Source organism: Mytilus galloprovincialis, chromosome 8 (assembly GCF_965363235.1).
Source record: "Mytilus galloprovincialis chromosome 8, xbMytGall1.hap1.1, whole genome shotgun sequence".
Classification (NCBI taxonomy): Eukaryota; Metazoa; Mollusca; class Bivalvia; order Mytilida; family Mytilidae; genus Mytilus; species Mytilus galloprovincialis.
This window is the reverse complement of record NC_134845.1, coordinates 9,688,347-9,703,974: the sequence shown is the minus strand read 5'-3', so window position 1 is coordinate 9,703,974 and position 15,628 is coordinate 9,688,347. Positions and strand designations below refer to the sequence as shown.

The window sequence follows — 15,628 nt, the reverse complement described above, 5'->3', positions numbered from 1 at the left end:
TCAACGTTCATTTATGTCTCGCAAGTTATATAAAGAACACCACCGGCTAAATCATGCAAACTTAATTCCTTCATTTGCAAAAGAGTTTGACTGGTTGTATATGCGTATAGGCTTAGGACATTACGAGATGAATGTAATCAAATCTTTCTTCGAACTTAATTGGACGCCTTACTTAGAGAGCATGTGCGAATTACTCAACTTCACAACGGATAATGCGAAGACATTTGCTAAAACATGTAAAGATCATCACGTTGCGTGGCAACTATTACTAGTTTTTCACACAACGGCAATGAAAGAAATGGTTCTTCCATTCGTTAGAAAAATGATTCTTTCTAAAGAAAGCCCAACACCAGAAACGTATCTAACATTTTACAAAGATTTTTTATCCAATAATCCTAGATGGGAAAACCTTCATCTCCAGGTATTTAGATTTTCACAGGCTATCATTAACCTCAGAATGGGTGTCAGGAGAAACAACAGCGACCTTGTGCACAGTGCAAAATTCCACCTGAAAGAACTGTTTTATGGTAGATCTCATCCTCATTATCAAAACATCGAACTTTTTGACACACTCCAATATCATTTTATGCCAGATGATGTGCGAAATATATGGGACAGCAATATATCATTTACCGTCAGTGGTCATCCATCCAAAGGTCAAGACATGGATTTTCTTTTGGAAGAAAAAAACAGAGCCGTGAAGCAATTTATTCCCAGTGGAAGTATTCCCTCAGATGATACATGGTATTCCGTCTGTTGTAACTTAGATTACATAGAGAGTCTTCAGGCAAAATTTTCCTCATGGCTTGGTCCAAGAAAGAGTAATGAGCATTCTTCAAAACAGTTATGCATAGAAAACGCTGTAAACGGATTTCGACAGTCTCTACGAACATATCTCGATCTCGCAAAAGATGATTTTGTTTCAATGAGCGGCGAAAAATTACATTCAGATTTAAATATGTTTTTAGAAACGTCAACGTGTAAGCGCATGAATTGGATTAATACCACTGTTTTGGAACAAGAACCAAGCCCCCACATTAATCAGTGTGAGCCAGTTTATATTACAGAAGAAGAACAAGCTGGTCACCTTATTAGAATTCCAAAGTCAGAGATTGTCAAAAAAATTAAGAAAAAAATTATTAATGAAATTTCAGATGAAGCTCTTCAAACTCATTATACAAGAGTGCTTAATAGTCTTGATGAGGACAAAATGAAAAAGGACATTTTTTTGACCCTGTTACTTGAAATCCAGGATGTCGTCCTGAGCACTGATACAGTTGTCTCCGATGATGATTTATAGACCAATTGTAGTTGTATGGAAGACAACTTTACACTATATGATATCATATTTATTTTTACATTTTTAATTTTGTATTTTAATACCTTTTTAAGTTTAAAGTATATTCGTAGATAGATAATTTTTTGGAAATGAACAAATGTCCCATTACTCTATCACTTTCTGTTATGAAATTCAAAATTCGGTGAATGAGGATTGAATTTAGAAATAACATTTTTAATTGGATTGACTAACATGTATTTGACATGTTTGATTTGTTACAATAATTTGTATATGATGCAAAAGAATGCAAGACAGTTATAGTTAAATGGAGATCCATAAATATCCAAATAACAGATGATAACAGACTGCAATGAGGCGGAAATGATACCACGACTTCAATATTTTATTATGGAATGGATCTAAAACATGCTAAAATGAAATTCAACATAACATTTCAAGGTAAAAGATGTATATATCGCACATGATTATACTCGAGTTTAATGAAACCCAACACTATCATCTAATTAAAGATTGTTTGTTTTTAAATGTTTAATTCTGCAAAATTTAAACTTTTGAAAAAAAACCCAATCATTGTTATTCTTGTGTTTACGTTTTTTTTATAGACTGGTAGAAATGAAAAAAAGGGATGAGTCTATTAGTTTACAAAAAACTGTGCATCTAAACCATTTATTCAGTCATATGCCATTCCCAAGGATGAATTTTTGTCAATGGTAGTGCAAATTTGCTTAATGTATTTCAATGAATACTTTTGTTCGTACACTTATATATTTAGACATATATATATATATATAAATATATCATGTGTATTTCTATAAAATATGTACATACTAGACTGCATGTGGAATTTGTGTAAGTCGACATTTGCTTATTTTCTATCTCAAATGTTTACCATATTTTTTGTCCTTAATAAGTAGAAGCACTTATCTGTGTTAATTTCTTTAAAATATAGTGAGGTATTTAACAATATAAGCCTGGTTGCACTAAGTACTAACATGTTGGTCAAAAGTATAGTTTCAACTACAATATAAACTTATATTCGTTTCTTTTTTTTTTATAATAACAAAATTAAATAAATAAAACACATCATCTTATTTTGCTGAACATTGTAAATAGGTATAGGAAGATGTGGTATGAGTGCCAAGTGAGACAACACTCCACCCAAGTCAAAATTTATAAAAGTAAACCATTTGAGGTCAAGGTACTGTCTACAAGGAGCCTAGGCTAAACACATCTAAATTATTTGGTATTATTGTTGTCACCTTGCTTTATACTTTAAGAGGATCAAGATATTTTCCATTATCAACCACACAACATAAGCATTTTTTTCTGTTCTGACAAATATATATTATTGGACTTTCATTTTTGCAGTGTTGAAAAATCTCGAATCTGCGAGAAAAAAGGATATCTCACTGAAGAAGAAGAGAAACAGGCGAAGGTATCGAACGAAAGAAGAATTAAGAGTGAAGCTATGAAACAAATAACAAAACAGCTCACTCGACTACGTGAGCTGGAACTTGAGCCTGTTTCGTTTATGTTTCTTGTCAAGGACGAAATGACAAGGGTTAGACGATCTCGTCCAAGATATATTGGAAAAGGTGTGCTGTATCACAAATTTAAAAATGTACAGTCACTGCTGACGAAAGAGGAATTGGCGAGAGCTAAGACATTAGAAAATTATTATCCTTCTAGGAATGACGTAAGACAGGATGTTCCAATGATAACGCCTTCAAAGCTACATTTTGGGCCCGGGCATAGTAAACAGCTTGCCGAAACACAGAAGAAGGCCCTTGAAGGAACAACCACATCACTGGATACTTCAGAAACTTTTACTATCAGTAAGTTAACATTCCTTTTTCGTTATAACTTAAACCATTTCTGTTGTATACGATTCTTTATAAGAAAAAGGCTGCGGTCATATTTGTAGTGCCGTTTTTGTCCGGATTTTTTTATTAACTGAGTTTTCAAAATTTATAAAACAAATCAAAACAAAATTTCAAATTAAATATACTAGAATTCAATATTTCTTCTGGCTACTAAAATTACTAATAAATGTATGAGTATGCCTGAATTTATTTATTTTTAAACTAGTAAGTTCTATATGTTATTTTAGGTGTCGATTCGCCATTACAGAACATTCGTAATAGAACGAAGAAGCAAAACGCCCAGAAAGGTATATATATAAAGTTTACATAAATAAATTAGGCATACTGTAAAACATGGTATGGTACGATGGTATGGTATGTGTTATGGTATAATGGTATGGTACGAATACCATCATACCATGGTATGCATGAATGGTACCATGGTATGGTATGATGGTATGGTACAAATTACTATACCATGGTACAAATTATTATACCGTGGTATAAAGCATGGTATGGTTTTTCAAAAGAGGATATTTTGAAAAGTTAATAAACCTATTCTTAAACAGGATTTTATCAATTATCTGTTTTCTTTTCTTTCTTTTTTTTTACCTATTCCAAAACAAACTTTTTTTGCAAATTGAAATGGTACTTTATTTTTCACAACTACATTCAGGTGCTCTGGTCAATGTAACTTATCAAAATTTCTATATCTACAGTTAAATGTTTTTATCTTGGGACTGACCAGGAATTTAGCTGGCTGAGGAGTGGCCACTCCTGTTAACTTTGGGATAAACTATAAATAGAAGACAGAAATGAACTACATTGGTTAGAGGTATAGGGCGAGGGTTGAGATCTCACAAAACATGCTTAACACTGTCACATGTGTTGCACCTGTACCAAGTCTGGAACCTCTGCTCTAGTCTTTTTTTTTTTTTTTTTTTTGGTTCATTTACATGTTTCGGAGTTTATTGGCACGTTTATTTTATATAAACTAGTACACATTTTTGTTCAGAAAACGGCCATACAAATTCTACCCCCCCCCCTTTTTGAAGTTAAATTATTGCTCCCTTTGGAGTCAGCTTCAGCTCGCCTCCTGGTGCAAGATTTTTTCGCTGTGTAAAAGACTTTTTTGTTTTGCCTTTGGCTGTTTTCTACTCTTTAGTGGTTGTTGTTTCATTGACACATTCCCTGTTTCCATTCTAAATTTTATGAAGGATTTACTATACTCAAAGACAGTTACATATATGCTGTTTATGTTTCTCCTTTGAGAAAGCACCGTAAAGAAAGAAATGGACAGCAACTGCATTCAATGTGATTAGTGTGAATCTTAAGATTCTTGTAAACTACAGGTACATGTAAGATCAGTTCTCAGAGACAAATTATGTCCAAAAACACTTTAAGTGTCTAGTAACAGATTACAGGAATCCCATTTTCATAAAAACAGTTAACAACATTACAAATTTTAACAGAACAGATAACAGCCAGTGGGTTGAAAACAGTTAACAGTTTAATTTTGTCTAAAATAACAGTTGAAACACAAAGGCAAAAACAGGTTAACACAAAAAGGTATTGCCACCCCCCCCCCCCCCCCCCTCCTTCCTTGTAGGTCAGTATGTTGATCATTTTCTTATACTTATAGTTCAAAATCAGTCTAACATATAAAGGATACTACATCATTAATTAATATTATTGAGAAATTAGAACCTAATTAGCCTTTTGGTTTCGTATAATATAACAAAGATGTTTACAAATCTTCCTTAAACGTCCTGTTAAACAAGCCCAGGACAGTTTTGACAAATCAAGCTCCGCCGTCAATGTATTAATACATTTGTTGAGAATCATTTTAGAAAACAATACATTTGAATTTGATGGAAAAATTTATAAACAAATAATTTATAAATAGTTGCGGCAATTGGTGCAGTCCCTTTAAGGGAAATCTGTGATATACTTAATCATGTTAAAATATTCGAAATAATGAATCAAATACTTTCTGCATTACATAATATTCTATCATGGCAGAGTATTCATAATATTCGATGGAACATCAGATGAAATAATAGATTTGTTTCGTCTAGCAAATTATTATAACCCTTTATTAAAGCTCAAACGAAAAAATGTCGTTTTTAGATGTTGATGTAATTAAAGTTCAAATATTTACAACACATGGCAATTATAATTGACCTTGAAATCCATTTTAAAGAAACCTATTCTTATCTCTATCTGCACAGAAATAGCTGTCACTCTCAGCATGTATTAAAAAAAATGAAATAAAGTTGTTTCATAAAATCACACATAATAAAAAAAAAGAATCATTCGTTGGTTGATATTGTGTATTAACTTCCATAATGCACATTGTTTTTACATATAAATGAAGAAAACAAAATACACTCTACAACATGTGGTATCTATCAACTAACATAGTATTATATTAGTGACAGTTTAATTTGAAAGTATGGTGTTTTCTAATCCACACAGGAGATGCATTCACCTTTTATTCACATTTTTAGTGGAATTTCGTGGCCATAGATGTAGACAGAATATGCAACTGTTTAAAGTGTCATATTTCAAAACAATATAAAAGTTGACCATTGACAAAATGTTATGCAATAAAACTTTAACTACATTATCTAGATTATAATCTAAAGATATGTAGTACTTCCCAAAATTTCAAAGAATAATTGACAGCCATTTACAATGTGTTAGAACAGGACATTATATCTATCTTATCTTAACTTAATAGTTATCTGAGATGTTTAAATTGAATTTTCTCTTGTTTTCTGTTCACAGCTTTATACATGTAAGTGATAGTCTATCTGGTTTGTCTACATCTATTTTGTAAAATATTATTTTCATACCTAAAACCGATACATAATGTCAACAAATTAAAAAAAAAAATCATATTTCATATTACCTAAATTAATTTAAAAAATTTCCCACTTCCATGCTTCATACCATCAAGTTATACCATGGTATAATAATTTGTACCATGATATAGGAATTTGTACCATGGTATACGAATTTGTACCATACCATCATACCATACCATGGTACCAGTCATGCATACCATGGTATGATGGTATTGGTACCATACCATCATACCATAACACATACCATACCATCATACCATACCATGTTTTACAGTATGCCAATAAATTACCAGGCGTACTCAAAGTGGATGCGTAGGAGGTCTAGGCTATACGCCATTGATATCAATGGTATGATGTATGTTCAGTGGCAAATTTTAAGTGCCAATTATGATGGAAACGTGCTCATGTGATATACATATGAATATTATTAAGAAGATGCGGTATCAGTGCCAATGTGAAAAATCTCCATCTAAGTCTCCATGTATAAAAAAGGGAACAATCAATTACAGGTGAAAGTAAATAATTCAGTGCGCAGCTCACAGCGAGCAAGAAGTTATATAGCGCCCTAAATGACCAATGCAGACTATAACGAAACAAATAACAACACACATACAGACATGCACTTTTCGGCAATTTACAAAATCAGTCTCCTTCTTGAAAAAAAATTAGTCGTACAGATGGAAAAAAATACTTAATAAATATATAGAAATGTATTTGTTTTAATAATAAGGACACACAAGTTAATCACGGAACCCAACAAATAAACAAATAAAAATATAAACGTCACTTTAGTAATGTACAAATGGTCTTCATAAAAATAGTTCTTATGTATTTGCTTAGTTAGTTGCATTCTATTTTCAATTAAATACAATCTGTAAGTGTTTTTTAAATGTGTTTATGAATTTAATAGTTTGTTTTACAATTGCTTCAATTTTTCTTTTTAGCTCCTAAGGAAACATCACGCAGAAAGAAAGCCAACGGAAAACTAAAAACAGCATTAATACAAAAAGGTAGTGAATATTTTGCATGCATGATAACATATAGATCAGATTTATAAATATCAACTTGTAAATATTTTAAAACTTTAACTAAACAAAGGTTACCTAATAAACTTTATCGATCTGCATTCTTTTCTCAAAGAAAGCATTTTCCTAGATTTTTTTAGCATAATAATGGTGAGTTCACACGCAATTCGAATTCGATTCGCATTAACTAATTCGAATCAGTTGAATTTGCATTCGAAACGTTTTACGTCCTAATGTGAATTAAATTCGAATTGCAATGCGCTTCAAATTCGCTTTACTGTTCAAACGACGATAACTTTTAACTTATATTAACAAGAACGTATTATAATGCTAATTGGATAATTCGAATCATTTCGAATTAAAAAAAGAAGAGTGTGTGGACGCGATAAGCGAATTCCATTCACATTCGATATGAATTCAATTCGATTTAAATGTACGTGTGAACGAGGCATACAAAAGAAAAACACTCTTTCTCTTAATTTGGTTGAAATATGTTAAGATAATGGAACTTAAATAACAAATTGAAAGTAAATAATCTATGCAACAATAACATAACTCATAAAAAATACAAAAGAAAGACGAAATATAATAGCGCTTCGCTCAGATAACACACTTGCACTCAGATAACACACTTGCATGCATTGAAGACCTGTTGGTGACCTTCTGTTGTTGTCTGCTCTGTGGTCGGGTTGTTGTCTCTTTGACACATTCCCCATTTTCATTCTCAATTTTATACAAAATGAATGAACAAATTACGCTTCAAAAGTAGCCGTTGGAAAAATTGCGACTTTGAGTTTTAAATCAAAATAATTGGTTAACTAGAAATATATATTTATATATATATTATTTTTTTTCTAGAAAGCAGCAGTGAGGAAATACAATTCAGCAACAAAGAACTACAGACGACTATCCAGATTAACGATGGTTCAACAGGTAGTGCATCCATTTTTTTATTGCCGGTGATATGATTTTGATAAGTGTATGAACCTGTTGTTAAACAGTTTGAAAAAAAGAGATGTGGTATGATTGCAAATGAGGCACATAAATAACAAATTGAAAGTAAATAATCTATGCAACAATAACATAACTCATAAAAAAATACCAAAGAAAGACGAAATATAATAACGCTTCGCTAAGATAACACACTTGCATGCATTGAAGACCTGTTGGTGACCTTCTGCTGTTGTCTGCTTTGTGGTCGGGTTGTTGTCTCTTTGACACATTCCCCATTTTCATTCTCAATTTTATACAAAATGAATGAACAAATTATGTTCAAAAGTAGGCGTTGGAAAAATTGCGACTTTGATTTTTAAATCAAAATAATTGGTTAACTAGAAATATATATTTATATATATATTATATTTTTTTTTCTAGAAAGCAGCAGTGAGGAAATACAATTCAGCAACAAAGAACTACAGACGACTATCCAGATTGACGATGGTTCAACAGGTAGTGCATCCATTTGTTTTTAAAATTGCCGGTGATATGATTTTAATAAGTGTATGAACCTGTTGTCAAACAGTTTGAAAAAAAAAAGAGATGTGGTATAACTTCAAATGAGACACATATCCACTGGGGGTCAAATTAAAGGTCCTCACTATATAAAAAAAAAGCCCTATATATAGTTTTCACTTTTTTCTGAGTATGAAATGTGATTCATATCATTGCAGGGCTATATTGTGAATTTAAGAACGAACAACTAATTTAAATTTGAATTTTAGATACAGATGAAATTGAGGGTGTTGTTCCTTTTGATAAAAATAGAGAACAGACAGAGGATGAAAGTGCTAAATTAAAGGTCCTCACTATAGAAAAAAAGCCCTATATAGTTTTCACTTTTTTCTGAGTATGAAATATGATTCATATCATTGCAGGGCTATATTGTGAATTTAAGAACGAACAACTAATTTAAATTTGAATTTTAGATACAGATGAAATTGAGGGTGTTGTTCCTTTTGATAAAAATAGAGAACAGACAGAGGATGAAAGTGCTAATGTAAGTTTAACCTACATGTACACAATTTTAAAAATGAAATAATAATTATTTGTTATTTAACATAAAATATAAAACAACTACATAAAACTTTCGAATAAAAGAAAGATAAATAATATAAATAAAGGCAACAGTAGTATACCGCTGTTCAAACTCATAAATCCATGGACAAAAAACAAAATCGGGGTAACAAACTAAAACAGAGGGAAACGCATAAATATAAGAGGAGAACAACGACACAACACTACAATGTAACTAACACACACAGAAACGGACCAAGCATCAGACAAAATCCCACGAGAAATAATATAAACATTGTAAAGTTCATGGACAGTTCTTTTGATGATAACACTGAGAACTTTACTGACAATTATGGATATAAAAAAAAAATTGACAACTAAAATTGAGAAAGGAAATGGTGAATATGTCAAAGCGACAACCACCCGACCATAGAGCAAACAACAGCCGAAGGCAACCAATGGGTCTTCAATGTAGCGAGAATTCCCGCACCCGTAGGTGTCCTTCAGCTGGCCCCTAAAATATGCATAATAGTACAGTGATAATGGACGTCATACTAAACTCCGAATTATACACAAGAAACTAAAATTTAAAATCATACAAGACTAACAAAGGCCAGAGGCTCCTGACTTGGGACAGGCGCAAAATTGCGGCGGGGTTAAACATGTTTATGAGATCTCAACCCTCCCCCTATACCTCTAGCCAATGTAGAAAAGTAAAAGAATAACAATACGCACATTAAAATTCAGTTCAAGAGAAGTCCGAGTCTGATGTCAAAAGATGTAACAAAAGAAAATAAATAAAATGACAATAATACATAAATAACAACAGACTACTAGCAGTTAACTGACATGCCAGCTCCAGACCTCAATTAAACTGATTGAAAGATTATGTCTTCATCATATGAATATCAGGTACAATCCCTCCCGTTAGGGGTTTAGTATCATACTATCATAAAATATATGAGAAGAACATAACCCGTGTCATGCCAACAACTGTTTATTTAAGAAATAAATGTGTTTAGTTCCGATGCAAAGACCCTATCAGTGAATCAATGTTAAAGCCAAAATATGCAATCTTCAATGACCTGACAACAGTATCGTAACTATATCCCCTTTTAATAAGTCTATTTAAAGGTTTTGTTAGTTTCTGAGGAGAATACTGACATTTTTGTGCTTTATAAAGAATATTTCCATAAAATTTTGGATGTGAAATACCTGAACGTATAAGATGTCTGCATGTTGAGTTATATTTACGAATTATTTCCTTATACCGGTGATAAAATTTAGTAAATGTTTTGACCAGTTTGTGATATCGAAAACCCTGGTGTAATAATTTTTCAGTAATACATAAATTTCTCTCGCTAAAATCTAATACATTGTTACATACACGAGCGAATCGTACAAGTTGAGATATATAAACACCATAAGATGGTGACAAGGGAACGTCACCATCTAAAAATGGATAATTAACAATAGGAAATGAAAAATCATCTCTTTTATCATAAATTTTTGTATTAAGCTTCCCGTTTATGATATAGATATCAAGATCGAGGAAAGGGCAGTGGTCATTGTTATCATTAGCTTTATTTAAAGTAAGTTCTACAGGATAAATTTCTTTAGTATACATACTGAAGTCGTCATTATTTAGAGCCAATATATCATCCAAATATCTAAAAGTATAAACAAATGTTTATAATGTTTATACATACTTACTTAATATATACTTTTATATATTTTTAGCTTACGCCGTATGAACTGTTTCGACATGAAAATATCAAAGACAACGAACAATTTTTGCAAAATCTGAATTTTGTCAATACATTAAAGGTAAGTGTTACCTAAATTATATCGAATTCCATCGAATCGAACTTGCACGTTAACATTAATCTTGCATAGCGTATGGATCCAGTAAAAAACAGGATAGCTATTTACGATCCATCATTAATTTAACTAAAATTTATAGTGCAACACATTATATGAAAGTTTATGTATTATAATATCATTATAATAATACGTTATTTTGATTGGTTGCTAAGCGTCATTCTGAGATAAACATTAACTTCACAATTAAAATGTAATCATGATGACACCACTTTCCGCAATAAAGTGCGCAAGTGAAAACTTGATAGAAATGATAATTTTATGATCCTAGCAAAATCATTTAATTATAAGTATCGAATGCTTCGTTAAGTAATTTTATAAGGTTGTGAAAGGGTTGATCGTGCGCATATTTTTATAATAAGCGCGGAAGCTGATACAAAGTGTAGTTCGGTTAACGCTTTTCCACCCTTTTATATTATCTGCCACCAACACTAAATTATAAAAAGAAAGTTATTTTTTATTACAGAGGACACAGAAGCCACGAAAAACGAATGTATCGAGGAAAAAGACGACAGTCAAAATCAACACAACGTTTGCTGTGCTCCAACCAGGTTTAGATCTTCACGAAGATAATGATGAAAATGAAGAAAAAAGAAATACTGAAATTGATGTTCCATGTGTCAATCCTGCCACTAGTATTGCAGATGTTTTAGATCAAAATGTATGGATTGCTGTTGCTTTCGAGGACACCTGGTATCCAGGTCTTGTAGATAGTATAGAACCAGATGGATTACTTGTAAACTTCATGCATCCTTGTCTTTTAGAAAAAAATAAGTTTCAATGGCCAAAAAAAGTAGATACAATGAAAGTGGAAAAGAAGTTTGTGTTGTTTGTATGTTTACCCCCTACACGTTTTCAACGGGGTGAAAAGTGTTATTTTGAAGGGTACGAACTTATTTTGAAATTATATCTAGATTTCAAAAAAGCATATTTTTGAATAAATGTATTGATCAGATCAAGATTCTGGCTAATCTTTTTAATTGTAATATCGTATATATGTGTATGCACTTCAGGAACCCAAGTATTCTATTTGTCAAAACAAGTTAAGATACAACAAAGCATTGTTTAGTTGTATTGCTAACTCTAGTTTTTTTCAAATAACATTGTCATGAATATACACAGCAGGTTGGAAATTTACTTTGCATATCACCAGTTTTTTGTAGCTAGTATGTTTTCGTTATCATGTAAAGGTGATTATCCTGATTATAATTATTAATTGTTTTTATTTTTATTGTAGCGCAAAAACTGGCATTCTTTGACTTCTGTAAATATCGCAAACGTTATCATTTGTAAATCAATCATGTGATTGTTGTCAAAATTGCTTTTTAGCTTTTTATGTGTTTTTATACACATATTCTTTAAAAAAAAATTTTCTGCATGTCTAATGTTTACTTTACCTATTAAACCTTTTCAAATAAAGCTTTTACAATTTATGTAACAGTACGGTAGTTCATAATTACTTCGAGTGCTGTTAATAGGTTTAAAAAATAAGAATAACTTAACATGAGTATTTTGTGTATTATATAAGAGTTATGATCTTTTTTCATAGTAGGTATACCATGGTTTAAGATGTGAAAATTCATACAAATACTTTAAGACTGTTTAACGTTTTCATATTACGTTATATTTCCGACAAAAATATTGTACTAATGTTTGGGTCAAAAATTTTGTATATAATATTTAGATTTTTATAGTCCTACTTATTTGCAAAGAAACGTCTAAACTTGTGATATTAATGAACTTGATTTAATGTCCAAAATATTTTATATTTTATTTTATAAACATGTAATGATTAAGAATGTACACTTGTTTGTTTTTTAGAAGTGTTTGCTTTTGCTTCTAAGATGTTAGTTTTTCCTGATATAATAATAAAAAAAAATATTTCATAACTTCTGTCATCTATATTCCAATATTTCAATAATAGTATCTTCATGAAGAAAGCAACAATAAATAAAAATCACAGTAGAGAGTGCCTAAACATCTTTGATATAAAATAAGATGTGATATAATGGCCAATGACACAACAAGTCATCACAGACCAAATGTTTTAGATGTTAACAATTAAAGGTCGCTATACGGTTCAAAATTGAACAGACCCAAACTACACAGCTAGTTATGAAAGGCTCCGAGACATACCAAAATGTAAAACGATTCGAATGGATTAATAAAATTGAAAATGGAAATGTGGAATGTGTCAAAGAGACAACAACCCGACCACAGAAAAAACAACAGCAGAAGGTCACCAACAGGTCTTCAATGTAGCGAGAAATTCCCGCACCCGGAGGCGTCCTTCAGCTGGCCCCTAAACAAATATATACTAGTTCAGTGATAATGAACGCCATACTAATTTCCAAATTGTACACAAGAAACTAAAATTAAAAAAATACAAGACTAACAATGGCCAGAGGCTCCTGACTTGGAACAGGCGCAAAAATGCGGCGGGGTTAAACATGTTTATGAGATCTCAACCCTCCCCCTATACCTCTATATTCCAATATTTCAATAATAGCCATGCAATGATTTGATGTAATTATGAAACTACAAACTAACAAACAAAAATACAGCTTTATGGAAAGATTTATGTGAAAAAAGAAGCATGGGTATACCGTATATATATACTAACACAAAACAAAAGACAGAACATAGGTTTCTGACACACATTGAATGTGGTCTAAGAACTTAAACTTAAAAACTTAAACATTTTGAATTGGACATTTACCCATTATGGTCCAATATCCAAAATCTAAATACATGGTTAGATTCAGCATATCATAGAACCCCAAGAATTAAATTTTTGTTGGGATCAAACAAAGTTTTATTTTGGACCACGATTTGGACCAACTTGAAAACTGGACCCATAATAAAAAAATCTAAGTACATGTTTAAATTCATCATATCAAAGAACCCCAATAATTTAATTTTTGTTAAAATCAAACTAAGTTTAATTTTGGACCCTTTGGACCTTAATGTAGACTAATTTGAAAACAGGACCAAATATTAAGAATCAAAATACACTGTTAGATTCGACATATCAAACAACCCCAATGATTCATTTTTTGATGAAATCAAACAAAGTTTAATTTTGGCCCCTTTTGGCCCCTAATTTCTAAACTGTTGGGACCAAAACTTCCAAAATCAATCCCAAACTTCCTTTTGTGGTCATAAACCTTGTGTTAAAATTTCATAGATTTCTATTTACTGATACTAAAGTAATTGTGCCAACACCAAGAAAAATGCTTATTTGGGATTTTTTGTTTGGCCCCTAATTCCTAAACTGTTGGGACCAAAACTCCCAAAATCAATCTCAACCTTCCTTTTATGGTCATAAACCTTGTGTTTAATATATTTCATATATTTCTATTCACTTATACTTAAGTTAGAGTGGGAAAACCAAATGTCTTCGGACGACGACGACGCCAACGTCATACCAATATACGACAAAAAAGTTTTTCAATGTTTGCGGTCGTATAAAAAGCGACAATTTGAAACGTTGAAGGTTCCATGATTGATTGTTATTTGATATCGTCCAGCTGCAAGTACTTTATAATTGTTCAGTTAAAGAACGATTAAACAATTTTAGAAAGCAATAGCACTGTGGGTCCTATAATGGGGCTTGTCCGGGATGAAGGGTGGGAAATTTAGACTTGGCGATTAAGATATATTGAATAAGGACATGCATTCAGTTTTACAACGGGCCGTCTGAGGACCAAACACAGATTTATTGCGATGAATCTCTTATACAACATTTGGAATCGAATGTTACAACCAAATTTTGATCGGCCGTGTTTGCATCCTTAGGGTTTGAAGAAAAAAACCCACTAAAATGATTTGAATACGCTTAAAAGAATACAAATTATATCTTGATAAGGACATTTCAGCCATGTCCTTGAAATATCTGGAAATATATGTTTAACGATGCCGATACATGGGCAATAAAGAACGTAAAAACGATATGATGACATACAAATTCATTAAACCATGGAAGTAATATGGGGTCTAAATATTACTTCCATGATTAAACGAACGAATAATTAAAAATCTCTATTAGTCCGGCCTTCCATTTGCGCATGCGCAAATCTCTAATATCAATAAAAGTGTCATGTGGCGCTGAATGTGTCCCTGATGAGGTGTCGGATGACAAACTCGCGTATGCAATGAACGTTTTGAGAATTGCAGATCGTGATTTATATTTAAAGATGTCATAAAGAAAACTAGAGAAAATGTGATGGCTTTAAAACATTTTTTTTATTTATTACTGACTCCAGAACAATAGCATATATATAGTATACAGATAAACTGAGAGGAATGAAGCCTTGCATTTTTACAGAAATTGCAGTAACTTACACTTTTACATAGTTTATCTGATAAACAGTTACATTGCCGTTCCCTCTTATAAAAGGACGTTGACGGACGTTGACCTAAGGAATTTTTTTAAATAGTAATTAATACAAACCTTTAATGTGAATTAGTGCACACATCAAAATGATTGATTTATTGCATCTATAACTAGCATCAGTGGAAAAACCACATTTGAATGAATAAAGTTAAAATGGTTTGACAAATAGCTGATGTGTTTACGGCAGCCGCTTTGTTTTTATCCGCATCAAAAATAATACGGATTAGTTTCAGATACTTGTGATATAATCAAGCAAGTGATAATATCAACCTATCGATATA

The 15,628-nt window shown here is 31.6% G+C and overlaps 1 protein-coding gene across 1 annotated transcript; it reads left to right on the top strand.

The window, feature by feature from the left end:
* The first annotated feature begins 1,407 nt into the window (after window positions 1-1,407).
* On the top strand, window positions 1,408-12,181 carry LOC143085030 (uncharacterized). Its single transcript, XM_076261159.1, has 9 exons — window positions 1,408-1,738; window positions 2,669-3,135; window positions 3,411-3,470; window positions 6,977-7,042; window positions 7,916-7,990; window positions 8,432-8,506; window positions 8,983-9,053; window positions 10,811-10,897; window positions 11,418-12,181. The coding sequence occupies exons 2-9, from the start codon at window positions 2,769-2,771 to the stop codon at window positions 11,886-11,888; spliced, it is 1,272 nt and encodes a 423-aa protein (XP_076117274.1). The 5' UTR covers window positions 1,408-1,738; window positions 2,669-2,768; the 3' UTR covers window positions 11,889-12,181.
* The last annotated feature ends 3,447 nt before the right edge of the window (window positions 12,182-15,628 follow it).